This window comes from Patella vulgata, chromosome 3, assembly GCF_932274485.2.
Source record: "Patella vulgata chromosome 3, xgPatVulg1.2, whole genome shotgun sequence".
NCBI lineage: Eukaryota > Metazoa > Mollusca > Gastropoda > Patellidae > Patella > Patella vulgata.
This window is the reverse complement of record NC_065881.2, coordinates 81570470-81591629: the sequence shown is the minus strand read 5'-3', so window position 1 is coordinate 81591629 and position 21160 is coordinate 81570470. Positions and strand designations below refer to the sequence as shown.

The 21160-nt window shown below is 37.8% G+C and overlaps 1 protein-coding gene across 1 annotated transcript; it reads left to right on the top strand.

The window, feature by feature from the left end:
- Positions 1-6553: 6553 nt before the first annotated feature.
- Positions 6554-14872, top strand: LOC126816969 (uracil-DNA glycosylase). Its single transcript, XM_050543780.2, has 8 exons — positions 6554-6743; positions 8477-8710; positions 10013-10108; positions 10796-10850; positions 11241-11283; positions 11849-11937; positions 12600-12778; positions 13226-14872. Exons 1-8 carry the CDS (start codon positions 6570-6572, stop codon positions 13373-13375), a joined length of 1020 nt encoding a protein of 339 aa, XP_050399737.1. The 5' UTR covers positions 6554-6569; the 3' UTR covers positions 13376-14872.
- The last annotated feature ends 6288 nt before the right edge of the window (positions 14873-21160 follow it).

Here is a 21160-nt window from a genome sequence, read left to right as displayed (position 1 = left end):
TATTACAAATAATTTTTCTAAACACCGATCTCTGTCTGAAATCCCTTAATATTAAGTAACTAGGCCTTTGAACAATAGTGTGTGTCATGAAACGATGCAAATTTACAATAACAAACAAAACATATTACAAATACTTTTTCTAAACACCGACCTCTGTCTGAAAAATCTCTTAATATTAAGTAACTAGGCCTATGAACAATCGTGTGTATATATCACATTAAAATAAGATTATTAAAATAAACAGCAATCTATTTATCTATCCATACAGTAATATTTAGTTTATAACATATCACACTATCTGTATGTATAAAATATATTGATCATAATATATAATACTATAAATATTGCTGTCGACAACTGGCTGACGACTCTCTGGTCTTTCAAAACATTAATATAACTGTAATATCATCTTTTCGATGAAACATGATTTAACAATGGTCTTGGTGTAACAAAGAATTAAGTAAACACAAATTGATCCTTTTCACAAAATAAATTGAATGTGGTCACAGATAATTATATGGTGTTTAAATCTGTTCAGTGTTGATTGTTCTTATGGCATTTAGTAAATAAACTGTACACAATCCTTTGTTATTGAGCGACGTCTCCTTTGGAATAAAATTAGTGTTTGTTATTGAGTGACGTCTCCTTTGGAATAAAATTAGTGTTTGTTATTGAGCGACGTCTCCTTTGGAATAAAATTAGTGTTTGTTATTGAGCGAAGTCTCCTTTGGGAAGTAAAATGTACAAGTCTTAGTAATACCCACAAAGTTTCACACCACAAGCTAAATATATAATAAATCAACTAGTACATGTAGCTCAGGTCGTAAGTAGATAATGTTTGATGGTAATTTACACACAGCGAGAATCATGGATTCCGGTTTATAATAAATCAACTAGTAGCTCAGGGCTTGAGTAGATAAAGTTTGTTGTTAATTTACCCACAGTAGAGTCAATGATTCCAATTCATAATGAAACAACTAGTAACTCATGCCGTAAGTAGATAAAGTTTGTAGTTAATTTATCCAACACGAGAGTTAATGATTCCGACTAATAATAAAACATCTAGTAACTCAAGTCGTACATAGAAAACATTTGTAGTTAATTTACCCACAGCGAAATTCACTGATTCTGACTAATAAAAATATGTAGTTCGTATACCCAACGTGAGATTTAATGATTTCGATTTATAATTAATCAACTAGTAGCTCAGGTTGTAAGAAGATAAAGTTTATTGTCTTGAGTCACGGATTCTGATGCATAATAAAACAACTAGTAACTCAGGTTGTAAGTCAATAAAGATTCTGATTTATTTAGGGCATTTTAAAACACCTGCCGCCATGGTATTTATTTATGACTTCTTCTTTATTCTAAAACCTGAAATAAATAAATTATTTATCTAAATTTGTGCTTGGGATGCAACAAGAGCCAATATAAAAGTACTGCACAACAAAAATATTCAAATGAAAATTGATTTCGATTATTCTAGAAAGCATAGCACTGTCTCAGGTTTCAGAATCTTCTGGCAACAAAAATGGGCCTACTTGTTGGGATCATATGAAAAATCAAGGTCCAGCTGTGTACACAGTGACGGACATGTTAAAGAATACATGAAAGTTAGAATCACCCCCACCCCCAAATGTAATAGTCATACACATGTAACCAGGAAAAAAAGAAAATGACAATATTTTTGTTTCAAAATGACCAAAATATTGTGTTGGCAGGGCTTTAAGCCCCATTCCAATATAGAAAGATAGGTTGCCAGACAACAAAAACATACGCCCACAGCAGCTAAATTGTCCGAGCAGTCGACAAGGGTTGTTGCATATTTATTCTTTTGTAGGTAATAAGGGAAATTTAATAGACAATTTCATACAGATGACATTATAATTTTCGTTGTTTGAGGGTTCACAAGGTTCTAAAAACTAAAACAAGGGCCATAACTCTGGAAGTAATATACAGAAATTGTTGAAATTCGACAGGCTTTTTTGTTTTACTAACTCAAATAATGCATATAAATTTCATACAGATCGGATGAGAACTTTTGTTGTTCGAACACTCACAAGGTTCAACAAAGTAAAACAAGGGACATAACTCTAGAAGTAATTGATGGAAATTGCTGACATTCAATAGGCTTCTTCATTTCACTAATTTAAATGATGCATATGAATTTCATACAAATTAAGTGATAACTTTTGTCGTTTAAGCATTCACAAGATTCAACAAAGTTAAACAAGGGCCATAACTCTAGATGTAATTAACGGAAAATTTGCTGAAACTCGATAGGCTTGTTCGTTTTACTAATTTAAACGATACATATAAATTTCATACGGATCGGATAATAACTTTTGTTCACAAGGTACAACAAAGTGAAACAAGGGCCATAACTCATGGCGTAATAAACGGAAATTGCTGAAATTCATTAGGCTTCTTCGTTGCACTAATTTAAATGATGCGTATCAATTTCAAACAGATCGGATGATAACTGTTCTCATTAGAGAGTTCACCAGATTCTACAAAGTGACACTTTGGCCATAACTCTAGATGTAATTAACTGAAATTGCTGAAATTCAATAGGCTTCTTTGGTTTACTAATTTAAATGATGCATATAAATTTCATACAGATCGGTTGATAACTTTTGTCGTTAGAGCGTTCACAAGGTGCAACAAAGTGAAACAAGGGCCATAACTCATCTCACTAATGCAAACAACATATATCAATTTCAGAACAATCAGATGATAAATGAGTGTTTACAAGAAATTGTGGACGATGGACGGACGGACGGACGGACAGACAGGGGCGACGGCAATATACGACCACATTTCCATGTGGGCGTATAAAAAGTATAAAGATTATGCATACCCTGTTTCATGCACTACAAATGTAACTGGAGCAATGGATTTCAGAAGCCACAGTAAGCCATGTGCACTCCAGAAATGAGGAGTGACATCATGTGTTCTATAAAGGGTAAGCCTACCCCCACGCCCTCCCCCCCCACCCCAACCCAACAAAAACAATTGATTAAAATTTTAAATGACTTATGACAGTTGCTGTTTCCATGAATATACTTACATGTACAAGGTAGAGGTAAGCTTACAATGTACCTGTATAACTTCTTACTATGGTGTAAACTTGGTTGTTTTAAACTGATTCAAGCTACAGTGACATGGACACACTCCAGTTTGTATAACTGCTTACACTGTAACACAGGTATCATTTAATCTTGTGTGTAGTACATGTATCTAGCACTAATTTCTTTCACATTCGTTTAATATCAAATCTTTGTTTAAAAATTCGTAAAAATCACTTAAAATCACCTAAAATAAACTAATTTGTACTTGTGTCTAGTTTAACGCTGACTGATTTTTTTCGAATTTTTAAACAAAGATTTGATATTGAACAAATGTGAAAGAAATCAATGCTAAATACACAAAATTAAATGATAACCTGGTTACAGTGTTATACAACTATAGCGGTATGGACACACTCCAGTTTTATATATATTTGATATTATTTATTTTAATATCCGTAGATAGATCAATATGATATGACATCTGTTTATCAAATCAATTTTTTTTACTCGTATTAGATACGAAAGCTGTTATATCTATCTTCGATTTAAACACAGAAACTGAGTCATGCATAAAAACACAACACAATTTATATGGAAAACAATCAATGGTTTAGACACATAACACATGACATTTCGAAAAGTATTCTTTTATTGTAATGTCAAGCACAAATATGGTTTTCAATACATACATTCATTGTGTTGTGTTTTATAGTACTCAAGTACCAAATGCCACTCAAGGATTATCATCCTCGGTATATCCCCAGTGGTGGGGGTCACGGTGGCTAAGTGGGTAAGACGCTGGCCCGCTAGCCTGGAGGTCGGGTGTTTGATCCCTGCATTGGCCAAGAAAGTTCATCTGGATTTTCCGACATGGTTTCCCCTTGTCAGTGGTGCAGAACAGAGGGCCTGACAAGGACAGCTGTCTAGTCCTTCAAATGAGACAAAAAAAACGTGAATACATTGGCGTGCACGTAAAAGATCCCTTGGCAGTTGGAATTCGATATAAAAGTAGGCGATAGTGGAGCTGCCCGGGCAAAATTTCCCTCATAGCACACTGTATGGCAAATGCCCGTCTTCATTAGCCCAGTATAGGAGCAGAACAGTAGGACGTTAAACCCCATTTCATTTCATTTCATCCCCAGTGGTCTGATTCCATTCCACTCCACTAACCCCTGAATACGTGCCTCCCCCTTGGATGAAACCAGGGTATAATGGAGTAGTGCGGAATGAGACCACTGGAGATATCAAGGATAAAGGTTTATGTGAGTCAACTGTATCAAAATAGGGTTTTAACATGGGAGGAAACCGGAGGACCTGGAGAAAACCCACAAGTACTAATGGAGTAGTACGGAATCAGACCACTGGAGATATCAAGGATAAAGGATGATATGAGTCAACTGTATCAATAGGGTTTTAACATGGGAGGAAATCGGAGGACCTCGAGAAAACCCAAAAGTTGACCCTACTCCTTCCAATTGTATGATCCACATGTTATACCATTCGGCCACCAAACTCCCATCATATCAATAATAATATTATTGTCATTTGTTACATTTTAAAACACAATTTAAGGACAGCTGTCTAGTCATTTGGATGAGACAAAAAACCGAGGTCCTGTGTACACATTGGGGTGCACGTAAAAGATCCCTTGACAGTTGGAATTCGATATAAGAGTGGGCTGTAGTGCTGCTGTCCAGGCAAAATTTCCCTCATAGCACACTGTATGGCGTGTGCCCGTCTTCATTAGCCCACTTTGGAGCAAAACAACAGGACGTTAAACCCCATTTCATTTCATTTCAAACACAATTTCTTCATTAAAACATAGTTCGCCTGAGCTCTGTTTTGTAGGCCTACCATTATTTGGGGGGTTGGATGGCCGAATGGTTACCATGTGTGCGCCGCTGTATCATAGGGTCTGTCATTGAGTCAACTGGCATGGTTTCAATTCCCCAGTTGTACATGACAAGGAGTAGGGTCGTCTGTCCACTGCTAAAGACCCCTACGCGCAAGCGAATTATTGAAATAAAATTGAACCATGTGTTACTGGTCTTGTATTTTGACAGGGGCCCCTGTGGCCCTGGCATACATGTATATACATGTATTACACACATTTTTGTGTCTCATAATTGTCATTATTCTTGTACAATGGCTGGTGGGTATTAAACAGTTTTATAGAAATATTTCTGATAATATGTTTTTTGTAATTCAGGGTTAAGGGTTATGTGTTTTGGAGGCCTGCAGGTATTTTGAGTTACATATTTTAGTATGACATGATCACAGGGCAGGGGTTTTACAAAACCTAGCCGGCTAGGAGTAATTTATTGCCAGCTATCCTGTGTTTGTAGTTTGCCTGACCAAGTCCTAACAACGCAACCCTTGAATACTTGACAGTATTTTTCGTTACGGTATATTTTTCCTGATTATTTTCTTTGAGGTGAGACATTTTAGACATTGAGGCGACCTATAAAAAGAGCACCCCAACTGACATCCGGGCACGTCCAGGAGAGCGAGCGCGATCGCACTCCTTTTAGGTGAATGCCTGAATACATAACATGTAGTCTTAAGTCTATGCAATTTCCATGTACATGCCATAAAATGGCATATTGTCTACCTTGTTGATAAATTGCTGGAAGTAAAATGGTTATTTGCTACTCTGGGTGACGTTTATTGAAGCAAATATCCTATTGGAACAAAGTTTACAAGTACATGTAGGTTTATTGTTTAATAATAATAAATTAAGTGGGTTGCAAAAACTATTTGCATTCATTGCCATAAAGCCAAAAGTAGCAAATAAGCCACTCCTTGAGTCTGGTAATCTTGTTATGCATGTCCAAGGGTATGTGATTTGGGTATCCTATGTGTACTATAGTAATGACTGTATCATAGGCCTACATGTACATATGAGAATAGAAACCAATGGAGGAAATAAATAATTAAATATGAATGGTAAATGATCGATGGTTATGGTATGCATTTGTTACACATTTCAGTCATACCCCTGGGCCCAGATTAGCTGATCAATTGTATGAACTTACATAATGCCATTAATGATGGACAACAAACGTTTTCATTCTTTTATCATCCTTTCGTTCGACAATTATGATGACATTGACAGTTCCATAAATGATCATGGTGACAGGACAATTTACCCTACAAACGGATGCAAGGGAGGTAACTCTTATTAAATTTCCTGAAATTTTGAATTTAACAATGATTTCGATCATTTTCTTTGCGAATGAATAAAATCTAAATGCTTACAAGATATCCTTGATATTTCTTTTTATAGTCTTCGATCGAATTCAACTCTTTCCGTTGGCTAATTACATCATAATTACGGTTTTTCAGTCGGTTTTTCTTGTTATTTACTTTCTTTTTTAACATTTTTACCTTCACGTAAAAGAGTTTTGTCTTGATTGTCAAGTCATTCGACTTCAACTAAAAAATTGAACTGGAGAACCGGGACTAAAGATGATGTAAATAAATAGAAAATGGCGGGAAATGAATAAAATTTATCGGTGCAGTAGACAATTTCCAACGTGTTTCGTTGCTTTGTTTACCACTCCAAAGTTTACTTACAGTATTTTAATGATGTCAGGTCAAGCAAAGATATCATCATTTTTTACATCAGCAGCGAAACGACCATTGTCAGATAACAAGAATGAAATAAATCAGGTTGATTGAAACGCATTGAATTACATACATATTATTAAAGAATAAAGGGACAGTCCTAGCTGTGCGCCAACTGTTTGATATGAATAAATAATAAAATTGTTGATTTCATTACATTTTTTATGTGCAGATTAGATATGTTTTCTTGAATGATCATTTTCTAAATTTACTTTCAATCGATCAAAGCAAAAATGTCGCTGTTAGCCTACACTGTCACCATAACTTGGGCATAACGGTGTTAGGGCCATGCTCATGCTGTCACATAGATAATTATAACACCTTTCTCCCTGTTCCCATTGCAGCAATTTTCTTCATACCTTAAGTCTTGCCTGCTCGATCGAGCAAAAGGCAGAACAGGTCAGGCAAGTTCAAGTCCTAAATCGCTGCACTTAATCAAGTTTATTCACAATTTAAGTCGCTGACTTGAAGTTGAGTCCCAAGTCCCATTCGACTCACCAGTTCATCAAACGAATCAGCAATTCATGCTCATGTCGAGTCACAAGTCGTGTCTCTTTGATGCGACTTAAGTTGCACTCAAGGAAGTTGCACTCAAGTCTTGAGTTCCCACCTTTCCTTTCAACAATATTTATTTCATACAATATTTCCACTATACTAATATGTTAATTGTTACAATTTGTAGTGTACATGTCCCGTTTCAATTGATGATATTGCTCATGGGAAGTCTGATTGAATTGTTGATTGGTTAAATCCACTTGCATTCAACAAACATTGTCAATTTGAGTAACAATTTTGCATGGTAAAGAGGCATATGTAGCTAAAACATATCAAAATGTACCAACATATTTAGCTACTTTCCCGTATCAGAGATATAATGTGCCCCTGATTATAAGATATTTTGAATTTGTTTTTCTTTTTATACGCCCACATTGATAATTACTGCCAGAGTTATGGCCCTTGATCACTTTGAAAAATCTTGTGGACGCTCTAGAGGCGAAAGTTAATATTCAATTGACTTTAAATTTATACACAGTGTTTAAGGTCATGAGACGAAGACGTCTATTCATTTTCAGCGATTTTTGGTAATTACTGCCATAGTTATGGCCCTTGATCACTTCAAAAAATCTTGTGGACGCTCTAGAGGCCAAAGTTAATATCCGATTGACTTTAAATTCATACACAGTGTTTAGGGTCATGAGACGAAGAATCCCATTCATTTTCAGTGATTTCAGATAATTACTGCCAGTGTTATGGTCCTTGATCACTTTGAAAAATCTTGTGGACGCTCTAGAGGCCAAAGTTAATATCCGATTGACAGTGTTTAAGGTCATGAGACGAAGAAGTCTATTCATTTTCAAAGATTTCCGATAATTACTGCCAAAGTTATGGCCCTTGATCACTTTGAAAAATCTCGTGACGCTCTAGAGGCTAAAGTTATCATCCGATTGACTTCAGATTGATACACAGAGTTTAAGTACTTGATATGAACAAGTAAATTTTATGACTTGAACAGCTAAATCCATGATTTAAAAGTTTTGTATACTAAGCGTTGGCATGGGGCAGAACTTTATAAAAACCAAACAAATTCTAATGGTTTTCTGATAATTACTTGATGAGTTGTTACTCTTAATCAGATTTTAGTGTATTATAAATGTTTCATTACCGAAAAAAGTAAAAATATGCGACAACACTTGTTGACTGCTCGGACGATTTAGCTGCTGTGGGCGTATGTTTCGTTGCCTGGTAACCTATCTTTTATATTTATTTATAATTTTCAGTTGACTCCTGCTAAACGACAGAAACCAACAGACGATGATAGTGACAAACCTGAAATAAAACTTTCACCAGAACAAAAACAAAGAATGGAGGAAAATAAAAAAGCTGCTTTAGAAAAAATAAAATCAAAATCCACGAAAGAATCAAGTGAATTGTCAACAAGTTTAAAACAGGCCATTGGAAAAACTTGGTATTCAGCTTTAGAACCTGAATTTACCAAACCATATTTTATACAGGTAAGTGAAAATTCTATTTTTAATACTTGGAAAATTATCTGTCAGTGTAAATCAATTACATGAAGCATTACAAATAGAATTGGGTTTTACATCCTACGGGGAGTTGGATGGCCGAATGGTTAGCATGTGCACGCTGTATCATAAGGCCTGCCATTGAGTCAACTGGCGTGGTTTCTAATCCCCAGTTGTATGTGACAAGGAGTAGGGTCGTCTGGGTTTTCTCCGGGTCCTCCAGTTTCCTCCCACTGCAAGACCCCTACGTACAAACGAATTATTGAAATAAAATTAAACCATATCTTAGTCCCGAAATGACCTAGTTTATCGAGTGGACATTAAACACCATTTCTGTCTCTCTCTTTACATCCTACTGAAGATTGGGGTACAACCTTCTTAGTGTGCTATGATGAGGGAAATTTTTGCCTGATAGCAACACTACAGCCTACTCTTATATCGATTCCAACTGTCAAAGGTTCTTTAGTTTTATGAGCACGTTAATGTGCATACGAGACCTCAGTTTTTCGTCCCATCCAAACAGCGAACAACTATACGTTGCCTCTTGCCAGGCCTTCTACCCTACACCAAGGAAAAGGGGGAAACAGGCTAGAAAATCCAGACGAACTTTCTCTGCAAATACCAGGATGGAACACAGGACCTAAGTTGGCGAGCCAGCGTCTTATTCACTGAGCCAACGTCTTATTCACTGAGCCAACGTCTTATTCACTGAGCCAACGTCTTATTCACTGAGCCAACATGGTATTTGATAGAATTCACCCTAAAACATTAATGTGTAAAATCAATTAAAAATTGTTTTTCTTTTAAAAATTTTTTTTTTTTTTTTTCCTCAATTGTAAACCACTAGCGATAGTTAAGTTCTAAGAATAACGGGTGGTTGGATGGCTGAATGGTTAGCGCGCGTGCGCTGTATCGTAAAGTCTGTCATTGAGTCGACTGGCGTGGTTTCGAATCCCCGGTTGTACGTGGCAAGGAGTAGGGTCGCCTGACCAACCTCGTGGGTTTTCTCTGGGTCCTCCGGTTTCCTCCCACTGCTAAAGACCCCTACACGCAAGCGAATTATGTAAATAAAATTAAACCATATGTTAGTCTCGAAATGACCTAGTTTGTGTCGAGTGGACGTTAAACCCCATTTCTCTCTCTCTCTCTAAGAATAACAAATTTTGTACTTAACTGATATGAACAAGGGTTCAAGTTTCAGCAATTACGCAATTTGAATATTAATGTAATATCATTTTTAATAATTTATAATAAAGTCATAAAATGTTTTTTTGTTTTTTTTGTTTGTAGTTATGTAAGTTTGTTGAAAGTGAGAGAAATAAAGGAACAGTTTATCCACCATCAAATCAAGTTTATAGTTGGACAAACATGTGTCCTATACAACAGGTAAGCGCCAGGTTATAGTGAAACTAATACAAGTCTTATACATCATGTGATGATTATATGGTTAGGCTAAAATACTTGTTGTCATTGAAGCAAACATTTTTGTTTCAATCCCATGCATGTATTTGCTGTGGAATAAGGTGACCTGTCTTAATGTCTAACCATGGGGTTTTCTGTCGCTCCTCTGCTTTTCTCCTATTGAGAACAGAGAGAGAGAGAGAGAGAGAGAGAGAGAGAGAGAGAGAGAGAGAGAGAAATGGGGTTTAACGTCCACTCGACACAAACTAGGTCATTTCGGGACTAACATATGGTTTAATTTTATTTACATATTTCGCTTGCGCGTAGGGGTCTTTAGCAGTGGGAGGAAACCGGAGGCCCCGGAGAAAACCCACGAGGTTGGACAGGCGACCCTACTCCTTGCCACGTACAACCGGGGATTCGAAACCAAGCCAGTCGACTCAATGACAGACTTTATGATACAGCGCGCGCACGCTAACCATTCAGCCATCCAACCCCCCCTTTTGAGAACAACCTCTGCACAAAGATGAATCATTGAAATAATAATATATTATGTTACTTGTCTTCCCAAATGACCTATTTTGTGTTGAGTGAACATTATACTCCATTTCCCCCATCTTATTTTGTAAATCAGTCAGCATTCTATCATTTTGATTGGTTTCTGTATTTTAGGTTAAAGTTGTAATATTAGGACAAGATCCCTATCATGGACCTAAACAAGCTCATGGTAAGTATACCATAAAATAGTGACTGATGTTAAAACCAAAGAGGTAACACCCATTATTCATTGATTGTCAATCTGAACTAGGCTGGACTCTATATGGATGGGGCGATTGAATTCCATGGATGTCCAATCTTGACTACAGTCCTTCAGTCTACTCTATATGAATGGGGATTGAAGTTATAGGGTAATTTGAACCAGAAACTGATGCGTAGGCGCTACTCATCTTGTATTGCTCTCCGCCTATTCAAGTATGATTGACATGAAACTTGGCATGCTTGTTCCTTGGGCAATTGTGCATCGATTGTCAGGCTACAGTTCCATGATGGCGGTGATGATGTCATGCTCGGTTTCTGATCCATGTAATACTATATCAGGTATGTTGTATATTTACAGGTTTATGTTTTAGTGTACAGGAAGGGGTTAAACCACCACCAAGGTAAGAATAATATAACTTCTAAAATATATTACACAACACAACACAACACAAACTGAACAACACAACACAAACTGAACAAACAATACAGCTCAGACATTACAATATTGTATGTTTCAAAAGTGCCTTAAAAATGAAAATCTGGAAACTTTTAAATTAGGGAACAGACTACATTGCACGGTTATTTACAGAGTTGTGCAATTTAGAACATTAACAAAACACAATTTTTTGAGGAAACGGTCACTGGTTTTATTATTTTTATTATATAAGCACAACGTATCGTAACCAGACACAAGGACAATCCATTTAAAATGGGTCACCTGTCCAATCTCATGGGTTTCCACCCACTGCTAAAGACCCCTACGTGCAAGCAAATTATTGAAATAAAATTGAACCATATGTTAGTCCCGAAATGACCTAGTATGTGTCGAGTGGATGTTAAACCCCATTTCTCTCTCCCCTCTTTAAAATGTTGAGATTAATGCTTGTAGCATGTTTCTGCACTGTTAGATATGTTGTTTAGAATATAATGTATGCAGAGTTTAATCTGTGTTTATTCTTTATTTAGTTTAGTGAATATGTATAAAGAATTATCTAATGATATTGATGGGTTTCAAATACCTACTCATGGAACTCTTAATGGCTGGGCAGAACAAGGTAGGAAAATACTCTTTAATATATTAAATCTATTATTGCAAGATATTTTTATTATTCATTAATTATTGTAGAATATATACAGTATGTATGACAGAGCTAATTTGAGTAAATTTAATAACAAGATGTCATAGAATTTGAAAATAAAATGAAATAAAATCGAGGTTTAAGGTTTTATTTTCTGTATGAAGTGGGCTAGTTATGATGGACACAATGACACACCCTGCTGTGTGCTATGAGGCAAAGTTTACCTGAACAGAGCAGTTTTGGACTATTCTTCTTTTACTTGTATGCCATTGTGTCAGATTTTACGCTCCATCCGTACGACTAGATACTATTCCTTCACTTTCTTGCTAGACCCTCCATCCTGCACCACTGATATAAGGAAAAACGGCTGGAAAATCCTAAAGAACTTTTCCTACCAACACCGGGAATGATACCAAGTCCACCTGGGTAGTGAGCTAGCATCTTACATAATTTTAATTCATGTAATACCATAGAATAATCCGTCATTGGCGACATGGTGGATCCTCAATACGGTGTGACGTTTTGAATTATAGCCAACGCGTAATAATTAACTCTTTGTAATTGAATCAAAAGTAGATGTTATTACCTAATTGTCCAAAAAAAATATCTAAACATGATTTGACTTATTTTAATTTTAGGAGTGCTTTTGTTAAATGCTTGTTTAACAGTTCGAGCTCATCAAGCTAACTCACATGCTGGTAAGGGTTGGGAGAAACTAACTGATGCTGTTATAAATTGGGTAAATAAAAACTCAACTGGAGTGGTATTTATGTTATGGGGAGCCTATGCACAGAAGAAGGGAGCTTGTATAGATAAGGTACTTAGGATTTTTATTTTACACCTTTCGTGTTTAGGGGGCTTAGATGGCTGAATGGTCAGGGCGTGTGTGTTGTATCATAAGGTCTGTCATTAAGTCAACTGGCGTGGTTTGTACGTGATAAGGAGTAGGCTCATCGGCGTTTTCTCCAGATCCTCCGGTTTCCTCCCACTGCTAAAGACCCCCATGTGCAAGCGAATTATTGAAATGAAATTGAACCATGTGTTAGTCCCGAAATGACCTAGTTTGTGTTGAGTGGATGTTATACTCTCTCTCTCTCTCTCTCTCTCTCTCTGCCATTCACTATTAGTATGTGACAAGGAGTAAGGATGTCTGTCTATCCCACTGCTAAAGACCCCAATGTGCTACTAAAATTGATGTATTATATATAAGTCAATCAATTACCGGGTTCATGTTGAATTAAGAACTTTTTTTTTCTTTTTGCAGAAGAAACATCACATCCTTAAAGCTGTTCATCCATCTCCCCTCTCAGCTCATCGTGGTTTCATGGGATGTAAACATTTCTCAAAATGTAATGAATTCTTAAAACAACAAGGACAAAACCCTATAGATTGGACACATCTACCTCCTAAATAAACCACACTGGATGCAGTGACAAAACTGCCTCCTCATACAATGGGGAAAACGTTTTTATATAAATATGTCTCGTTCAACATTAGAAAGCTGTTATATGATAGTGAAATTGTAACAAAACATTTGCCAATCTCAAAATGTGATGAATACTTTAAAAAAACAAGGAAAAAAAACAGACTGAACACATCTACCTCCAAAATGAATTATACTGGATACTGTTGAAAAACATGATTTATAACACTGTAACCCAGGTATCATTTAATCTTGTGTATCTAGCACTAATTTCTTTCACATTCATTTAATATCCAATCTTTGTTTAAATATTCGTAAAAACTGATTAAAATCACTATCAATCGTTTAATTTGTACTTCTGTCCAGTTTAAAGCTGACCATTCAATTTTGATAATGAGTGTCCATTTTACAAGTGTTTTATTTCTCGATCACTGTTAAAAAATAAACAACCCAATTGATTATTGATGTATAATGATTCATTCTTGAACAATGGTCAGGAAATTGGAGACTCATTATCATAATTAATCAGTTAGCTTTAAACTGGACACAAGTACAAATTAGTTGATTTTTGGTGATTTTTTAACGATTTTTACGAAATTTTAAACAAAGTTCTGATATTAAACAAATGTGAAAGAAATTAGTGCTAGATACACAAGATAAAATAATACCTGGGTTACAGTGTAAGCTGCTTTATATGATGATGAAATCATACCAAAACATTAGATAATTTTCATGGGAATCGGCAAGAATCCCTGTATTTTTTGTTAAAGAGTACTGATCTGAAATACTGGAGTTTATCTACAAATTATGTTGCAGTGAAATTTGTCATTTTATGTGAATTGCCAAAGTTTCAAACTTTTACATAAAACAGAATCCATTAATTTGTGGTTCAGATTCTGAGAATCTTGTGGTTTCCCTAATCTGATTAAAACAAACATCTTGATTTTGTTTCGTATTTCATATTCAGATATTATTTTATTGTTCTTCATGACAGTAGGATCTGGGAGTTTTTAGATAAACCTTGATCTGTTTAATATGGTGGCTAAGCCACTAAAAAGTTTTGGTTAATCCAATGTTGCATGATGTGTGCCCATAATTCTGGGAATTACCTGTTGGTTGAGTTTCATTCATTTAAGTTCACCGATATGACCTGATCTCTATATGGAATGGAGGTCATTGTCAGTGTCAACAGCTATACTGATGAACAGTGGTGTAGTGCTTTGTTTGGGAGGCCTTGTAGGGGGCACAGTGATTTCTCACTAATATTTCGAATAAATCAAAAAGTACAATTCTCTAATATAGGACACTTTTTAATTTCCATCAACAGATATGAGAAAGTGCTTATAATCTCTCTCTCTCTCTCTCTCTCTTTCCACTGATGATCAATGGCAAGGTAACCATTTCCAAATCATGTGTTACTTTTTTTTTTTTATATATGTATGTCATAATTTGTATTTGTTTTAGAGACTGTAAATAAACATCTGGAAAGTAAAATATATTTCTGTATATGTTTATATTTGATAATGATGATACATGTATCTCCATTTATATAGCGCCAAATCCACAAAATGTCCCCATAGCCCAGACAAAAACTATAAACAAAAGTTCATTGCTCTAAGCATTTTTGTCAATTTTTGTAATGAATTCTGAAAAGATGGGGTTTTAATCCAGATTTGAACTTGAAGATTTACGAAGAAGTCACAAAACGCATTTCAACTGGGAGTAAATAATATCTTCCAGCAGCAGCAACAGCAAACCCTCTTTGTCCAAAGGTTGATAGACTTTTATATTCATAACTACCCAAGTATAGGGTTTTACAGTCGAATATATGGTGATGAGAACCAACAAACTAGAGCAGGAAAAGAAAGGCAGGGGTTGGATGAAGGAGGTAATGCGGTTGGATTATGGGTAGTTGAGGTTGGATTATGACAGGTGGCGGTTGGATTGTGAGTGGTTGAGGTAGATTGTGAGTGGAAGAGGCTGGAGTATGGGTGGCAGAGGTTGGATTGTGAGTGGTTGAGGTTTGTGGGTGGTTGAGGTTGGATTGTGAGTGAAAGAGGTTGGATTGAAGTTGCAATAGAGAATGTTGATGGATGATGACATTCTCCACACAAGTCTAGATACTACAAAAGAAGACAACCTTGCTTGGGACATTGGGAATGTTGGTGTAAGACATCGACGATATCCCCAAGTGGTATTGTTCCGTTATACTCCAGGATACCATGGGGTTTTCACGAATCCAATACGTTCACTACAATAGTCTTAGTTGCAGTAAAATGGGAGTTACTTCCCTTAGCCCACTTGATTGGTCTATAAGGGGATACTCGATTGAACGTTCCGGAATTAAATTCCCTCAGTTCCAAAAATAGTGTCAATCGAGTGAAATGGGGAATTTCGGAATACAACGCATGTGCCGACTGTATAAAAAATATCTCAACCAATCATGACAGCTGAAACATATTTGTTACTTAAAGAACGTCACGATTTTACTCACACCAACTCGGCTGTCCGGACTGACAGAACTGTGACAGGACTGAATTCCGTATCACTTGATTGCAATTCTGTCAATTCTGGACGTTCCGGGCTGACAATCGAGCATCCCCTTAATATAGCACAAGTACCAAGGGCGGATAATTTGACAATGTATCTCTCCCGTGAATGAACCCGGGGGATACTGAGGATGGGTGGAAGAGTCTGTTCTCCAATCAACATTCAGATATTTACTGAACAAAAATATTGTTTATACAAAAACTAATAAGTCACCCCCCCCCCCCGCCTCCTTCCTTCTGAAGGGCTTTACACGACTTAACATTTTACTTGCCCGGTCAGAAGGGACTAGCCCTGACAAATAAGAACCTGACTTGACAACTCTAGTAGAAGGACGACCGTAAAACATGCAAACAGAATCGACAAAACAGACCCGCGTATAAGACAAACTACATAGACACTGCAAGAAATAAACAACAAATCAAGAGAATTTATCCGGGGACCAGCCGTAAGCGCCGATTCGCCGTATAGTCCCGGGCCTGTAATGGTACAGGCTTTACTCAAAATGAAAAAAAAAATGAATTACAAGAAAGACGTAACAGAAATAATGCGATAGAGATCTGAAATATGATTAAAACACAGATCCTATTTCGTTTCGTTTTTTATAGTTCAAAATTTTCTTTTACTTGTCTTTACTACACTAAGATCTGGAAGAGTGTTAAATAACCCGCGTTCTGGTTGTTGTGAGGTATTAGCCAATGAAACGGTCTGTTACAGCGATTTCCTTGCCTGCGATGCACGGAACTGTGGGTATCCTACTAGACACATCAACGCTGATTGGTTAATTAAATGTCTATAGACTACTTATCGAAACAGAATTTATATACGTGAAGTTTCTCGGCCAACGCAGTGATCGAACGCGAAAAGAGAGAGAAATGGGATTTAACGTCCACTCGACAAAAACTAGGTCATTTCGGGACTAACACATGGTTCAATTTTATTTCAATAATTCGCTTAAGCGTAGGGGTCTTTAGCAGTGGGAGGACCCGGAGAAAACCCACGAGGTTTGACAGGCGACCCTACTCCTTGTCACGTACAACCGAGGAATCGAAACCACGCCAGTTGACTCAATGACAGACCTTATAATACAGCGCTCACGTGCTAACCATTCGGCCACCAACCCCTCGATCAGATCGTCATGTAGTAGAAGCCACCGAAAGTATAAAAAAAACCGAAACGAAATATAGATCTGTATTTTAATCAGACTGGATTCATCTCGGCCCATGCTGAGATTCAAATCCTGTACATTCAAATTGGATGAATAATGTGAGTTAGGTCAATCGTGAATATCTTTAAGATATAACATTTTAATAACATCCTTATTTACTTTATTTACATGCCATGAAAATGACGCTCGCGCAGTTTAAATCAGCAATATTGTGGCTAAGTGGGTTAAACGCTGGCTCGCTAGCTTGGAGGTCGGGTGTTGGATCCATGCATTGGCCAAGAAAGTTCATCCAGATTTTCCGGCGTTGTTCTCTCTTGTCAGTGATGCAGGACGGAGGGCCTGACAAAGATAGCTGTCTAGTCGTCCGGATGGGACGAAACACTGAGGTCCCGTGTACACATTGGCGTGCACGTAAAAGATATAAGAGTAGGCTGTAGTGCCGCTGTCCGGGCAAAATTTTCCTCATAGCAGACTGTATGGCGTATGCCCGTCTTCATTAGCCCTGTTTGGAGCAGAACAGTAGGACGTTAAACCCCATTTCATTTTATCGAGAGAATTAATGTACATTGTTCGAGAATATTGCAAGTTCCGGATAGGACTTCTGTATTAATATGCATATTCAACATTCAGTATGATAAAATAAAAGGCTAATTTTAATTAAAATTACAACAAATTATGTATAAACCGGTTGAACGACAGATATTATTCAACCAAATCGGGTACATATTTTGTTAGACATTTAATGATGTCATTAACTGACAAGAAAGACATTGGATTATATTCACAAAAGCTACCAATTCAATATTTCCAAGCACTTTATGGGCAGTTTGCACTGGTGCAGTCAGTCGGGGGAATTGCCACTTTGGTACAATTGTCTGTTGCTTGGGTGCAGTCAGTCGGGGGAATTGTGTTGTAGTCACGAATTGTCATTTTGGCAAAATCGTCTGTTGTTTTGGTGCAGTCAGTCGGGGGAATTGTGTGGTAGTCATGAATTGCCACTTTGGTAAAATCGTCTCTTGCTTTGGTGCAGTCAATCGGGGGAATTGTGTTGTAGTCATAAATTGTCACTTTGGTAAAATCTTCTGTTGGTTTGATTGTTCTTTTTTAAGAAATTCTGACCACATGTTCTTGGTCCTAGCAGAAGACAGCTGTTGTCATGCTACACTAAATGTTGCATTAAAGATTGGGGACGACGGTAAAATTGAATTCTCACTATTATCGTCTGTGTGTCCGTCTGCTGCGTGTTGATCTGTCCGATCGCGGCCTGCCCAATCTACTTGATACCCGTAGATCGCATTGACTGTGTTCATCGCCTTTACTTTTAGACTTATCCAAAAGGAAATTGTTGGGGTTGTCGCCACTACAGGGTACTAGTTCTAGTGAGCCGCCTTTTGGAAACTCATGGTCGTTTTGAATTAAAGCACGTCGTCTTTTACAGTTGGGCTCGCTAATAAGATTTGCTGGATCTGCGAATCGCTTGTTGAGTTTACGATCCTGGTTAACATCATCTCTTCTGTCATCTTTTGCAAAGTCCCCAGTTTTTGAGCGGGCGTCCGTCCCACCCTCGTGACAATCTCTCGGTGATAGAGCCTGATCTGATGTCTCTGTGTTATCTTCTCCCGCTTGAGCGTCGTCCGAAGACTCGAACTCACAGTACATGTAAACACTGGTTTCATCTTCGACAAACACAGACTCGGGTCCATCTTTCTCACAATTCTTTACCATTATGCTTAAATGATGGTTGGCCGTTTTGTCAGGACATGATGATTTTGGACATTTAGCGTGGTCTGATGAGTTCAGTGGTGGTTCATCAGAAACTTGACTAATATCAGCATTAGTTGTCTTGTTTGGACTAACCGATTTTGGACACAGTTTGTGTTTGTCGACACCCACAGAAGCTTTGTGGAGTTCTAGGATGGCGTCACTATCAGTGTCTTCCCTTGGGTTATTCGATAGACTGGGGTTAAAAAGTTCTTTGCCTGCTCTGTGGCAGTTGGGCGAGGGAACAATAACCGATCGTGCATTTGACGAAATGTGTGTTTCTGTATCTTTAGCACCAGAATCATCCGTAGGCTTACCATCCGATACTGGTAGTCCATAAGCAGTCGGCGGCTGAACGGTGCTCCACGAGTTTGACTCGAGGCAAGACTCACTGCTATTGGTGCGCGCAATTGGCGACCCCGCAGAGTGCTTTGTAGCACAGATATTTGAAGAACACGTGCTTATTTGTTCTGGAACCGTCGTGTCAACATCAACAAATTGCGCAACTTCAATACTGGACGAGTCTATAGGAGTTATGTCCTCCTGGATTCCGACAACGGTTGCTTTGTTCTGCTCAGTACTTGAATTTTTACGGTAACATTGACTTTGGAAATCTGGACGTGGAAACGGAATACACCGGCGTTCAGTCGAACAGAAATTCGGTTTACTTGGATCAATATTAGACACAGAAACGGTATTGGTCATAGGCGAGTGGAGCCGAATATCTGAGTTCGATCGATTGTTAGAGATGTTATGGACGTCGTACGGTATAAATTCCGTGGATTCAAGAAGGTCATGACACTGACTCAGTAGGCCAGATGTGAGACCGAGAGACTCGGATGATGATTGGCGCACTGGTTGACATCGTTCTAGTGTCTGGGAGACGGGTTTCGGTATTATGTTTATGTCACTAGAACACTTCTGACAGTCGTTACCATGGTAGCATCGAGTCCGCTCAAAGACGTTTCTCATCTGTTCGTCCAATTTAATGTTGGAGTCCGTGGCCACCAGGAAATCTCGCCATCTGGAATATAGTAATGGTGTATTAAAATAAACGCGACCACTCGATCGACTAAGAACTTTAAATGTTGTTGAATATTACAAGGCGACATGCATGTTGGAGCCGCGAAAACTTAGATCTACCCTTCAAAGATCAAGAGAGATATGATGGGGTTGCACACTTAGTTGACACTAACTTTGTCAATTAGGGACATATTATAATGTTTATTTAAAATATTCGCTTGTATGCAAGGGTCTTTGACATGAGGGTGTCAGGCAGGCAGGTGATACTACTCGATGACAGACCTCACACCTCCAACCACCACCACCGCCTCCCTAAAAAGACCCACCTTGCAATGGATCCAATTTTAAGCATCTTTAGCATTAGGGTCTATAATCGTACTAGTTTCCGCACGCTCACTTCCCCCACCCCACACTGCTTAAAGAAATGTTTCCCCACCCGACCCCACACTGCTGAAAGAAAAGTTTACCCCACCCCCACCCCATACCGCTGAAAGAAAAGTTTCACCCACCCCCACCCCACACTGCTGAAAGAAAAGTTTACCACATCCCCACCCCACACCGCTGAAAGAAAAGTTTCACCCACCCCCACCCCCACACTGTTGAAAGAAAACCCGGAATAAAACGTACCCGTTAACATTTAAGCTCATGTCGCTGGTCACTGGTTCAGGATAGGAATAATCATATTCATAATAAAATGGATCATTAGAGTCCGTAGATTGAATCTGTAGCTCTTCCATACCTAAAATATACCAATTCTCAGACTAAAGAGGGATCCGGAATTTTGTCAGCAGAGCGACGTTTGCGCCTATTCTTCGCCTAAATCTATTTGTTAAGGCCAGCTCAATTTTCGTCAAGGTCGCTTAAATGTCAAAAAGGTTAGTTCACGTGATTGTTGGCGAGATTGTAGGTTAGGGTTATGGATATGTCCAGGGTTAGGGTTAGGGTTGGGATTAGCCCTGTTAACATCTCATGACCTTTGACAAAACTTGAAGTTGGCCTTATCAAATAGATCTAACTCTATTCTTCGAATTCAAACTGTACCAACGCTTGTTTTACGTACCCACCAATGTGCACAAGGGGGAATCTCGGTTAATTGGTTCCCTAATGTAGGGGGCGCCTACATTTAGGCCTACAAGTGAAATTCGGTATTAAACCCCTAGGTTTTCGATCCAGTTAGAGAGAGAGAGAGAGAGCCAGACAGACAGACAGAGATAGATAAACTAGGTCATTTCGGGACTAACACATGGTTCAATTTTATTTCAATAATTAGCTTGTGC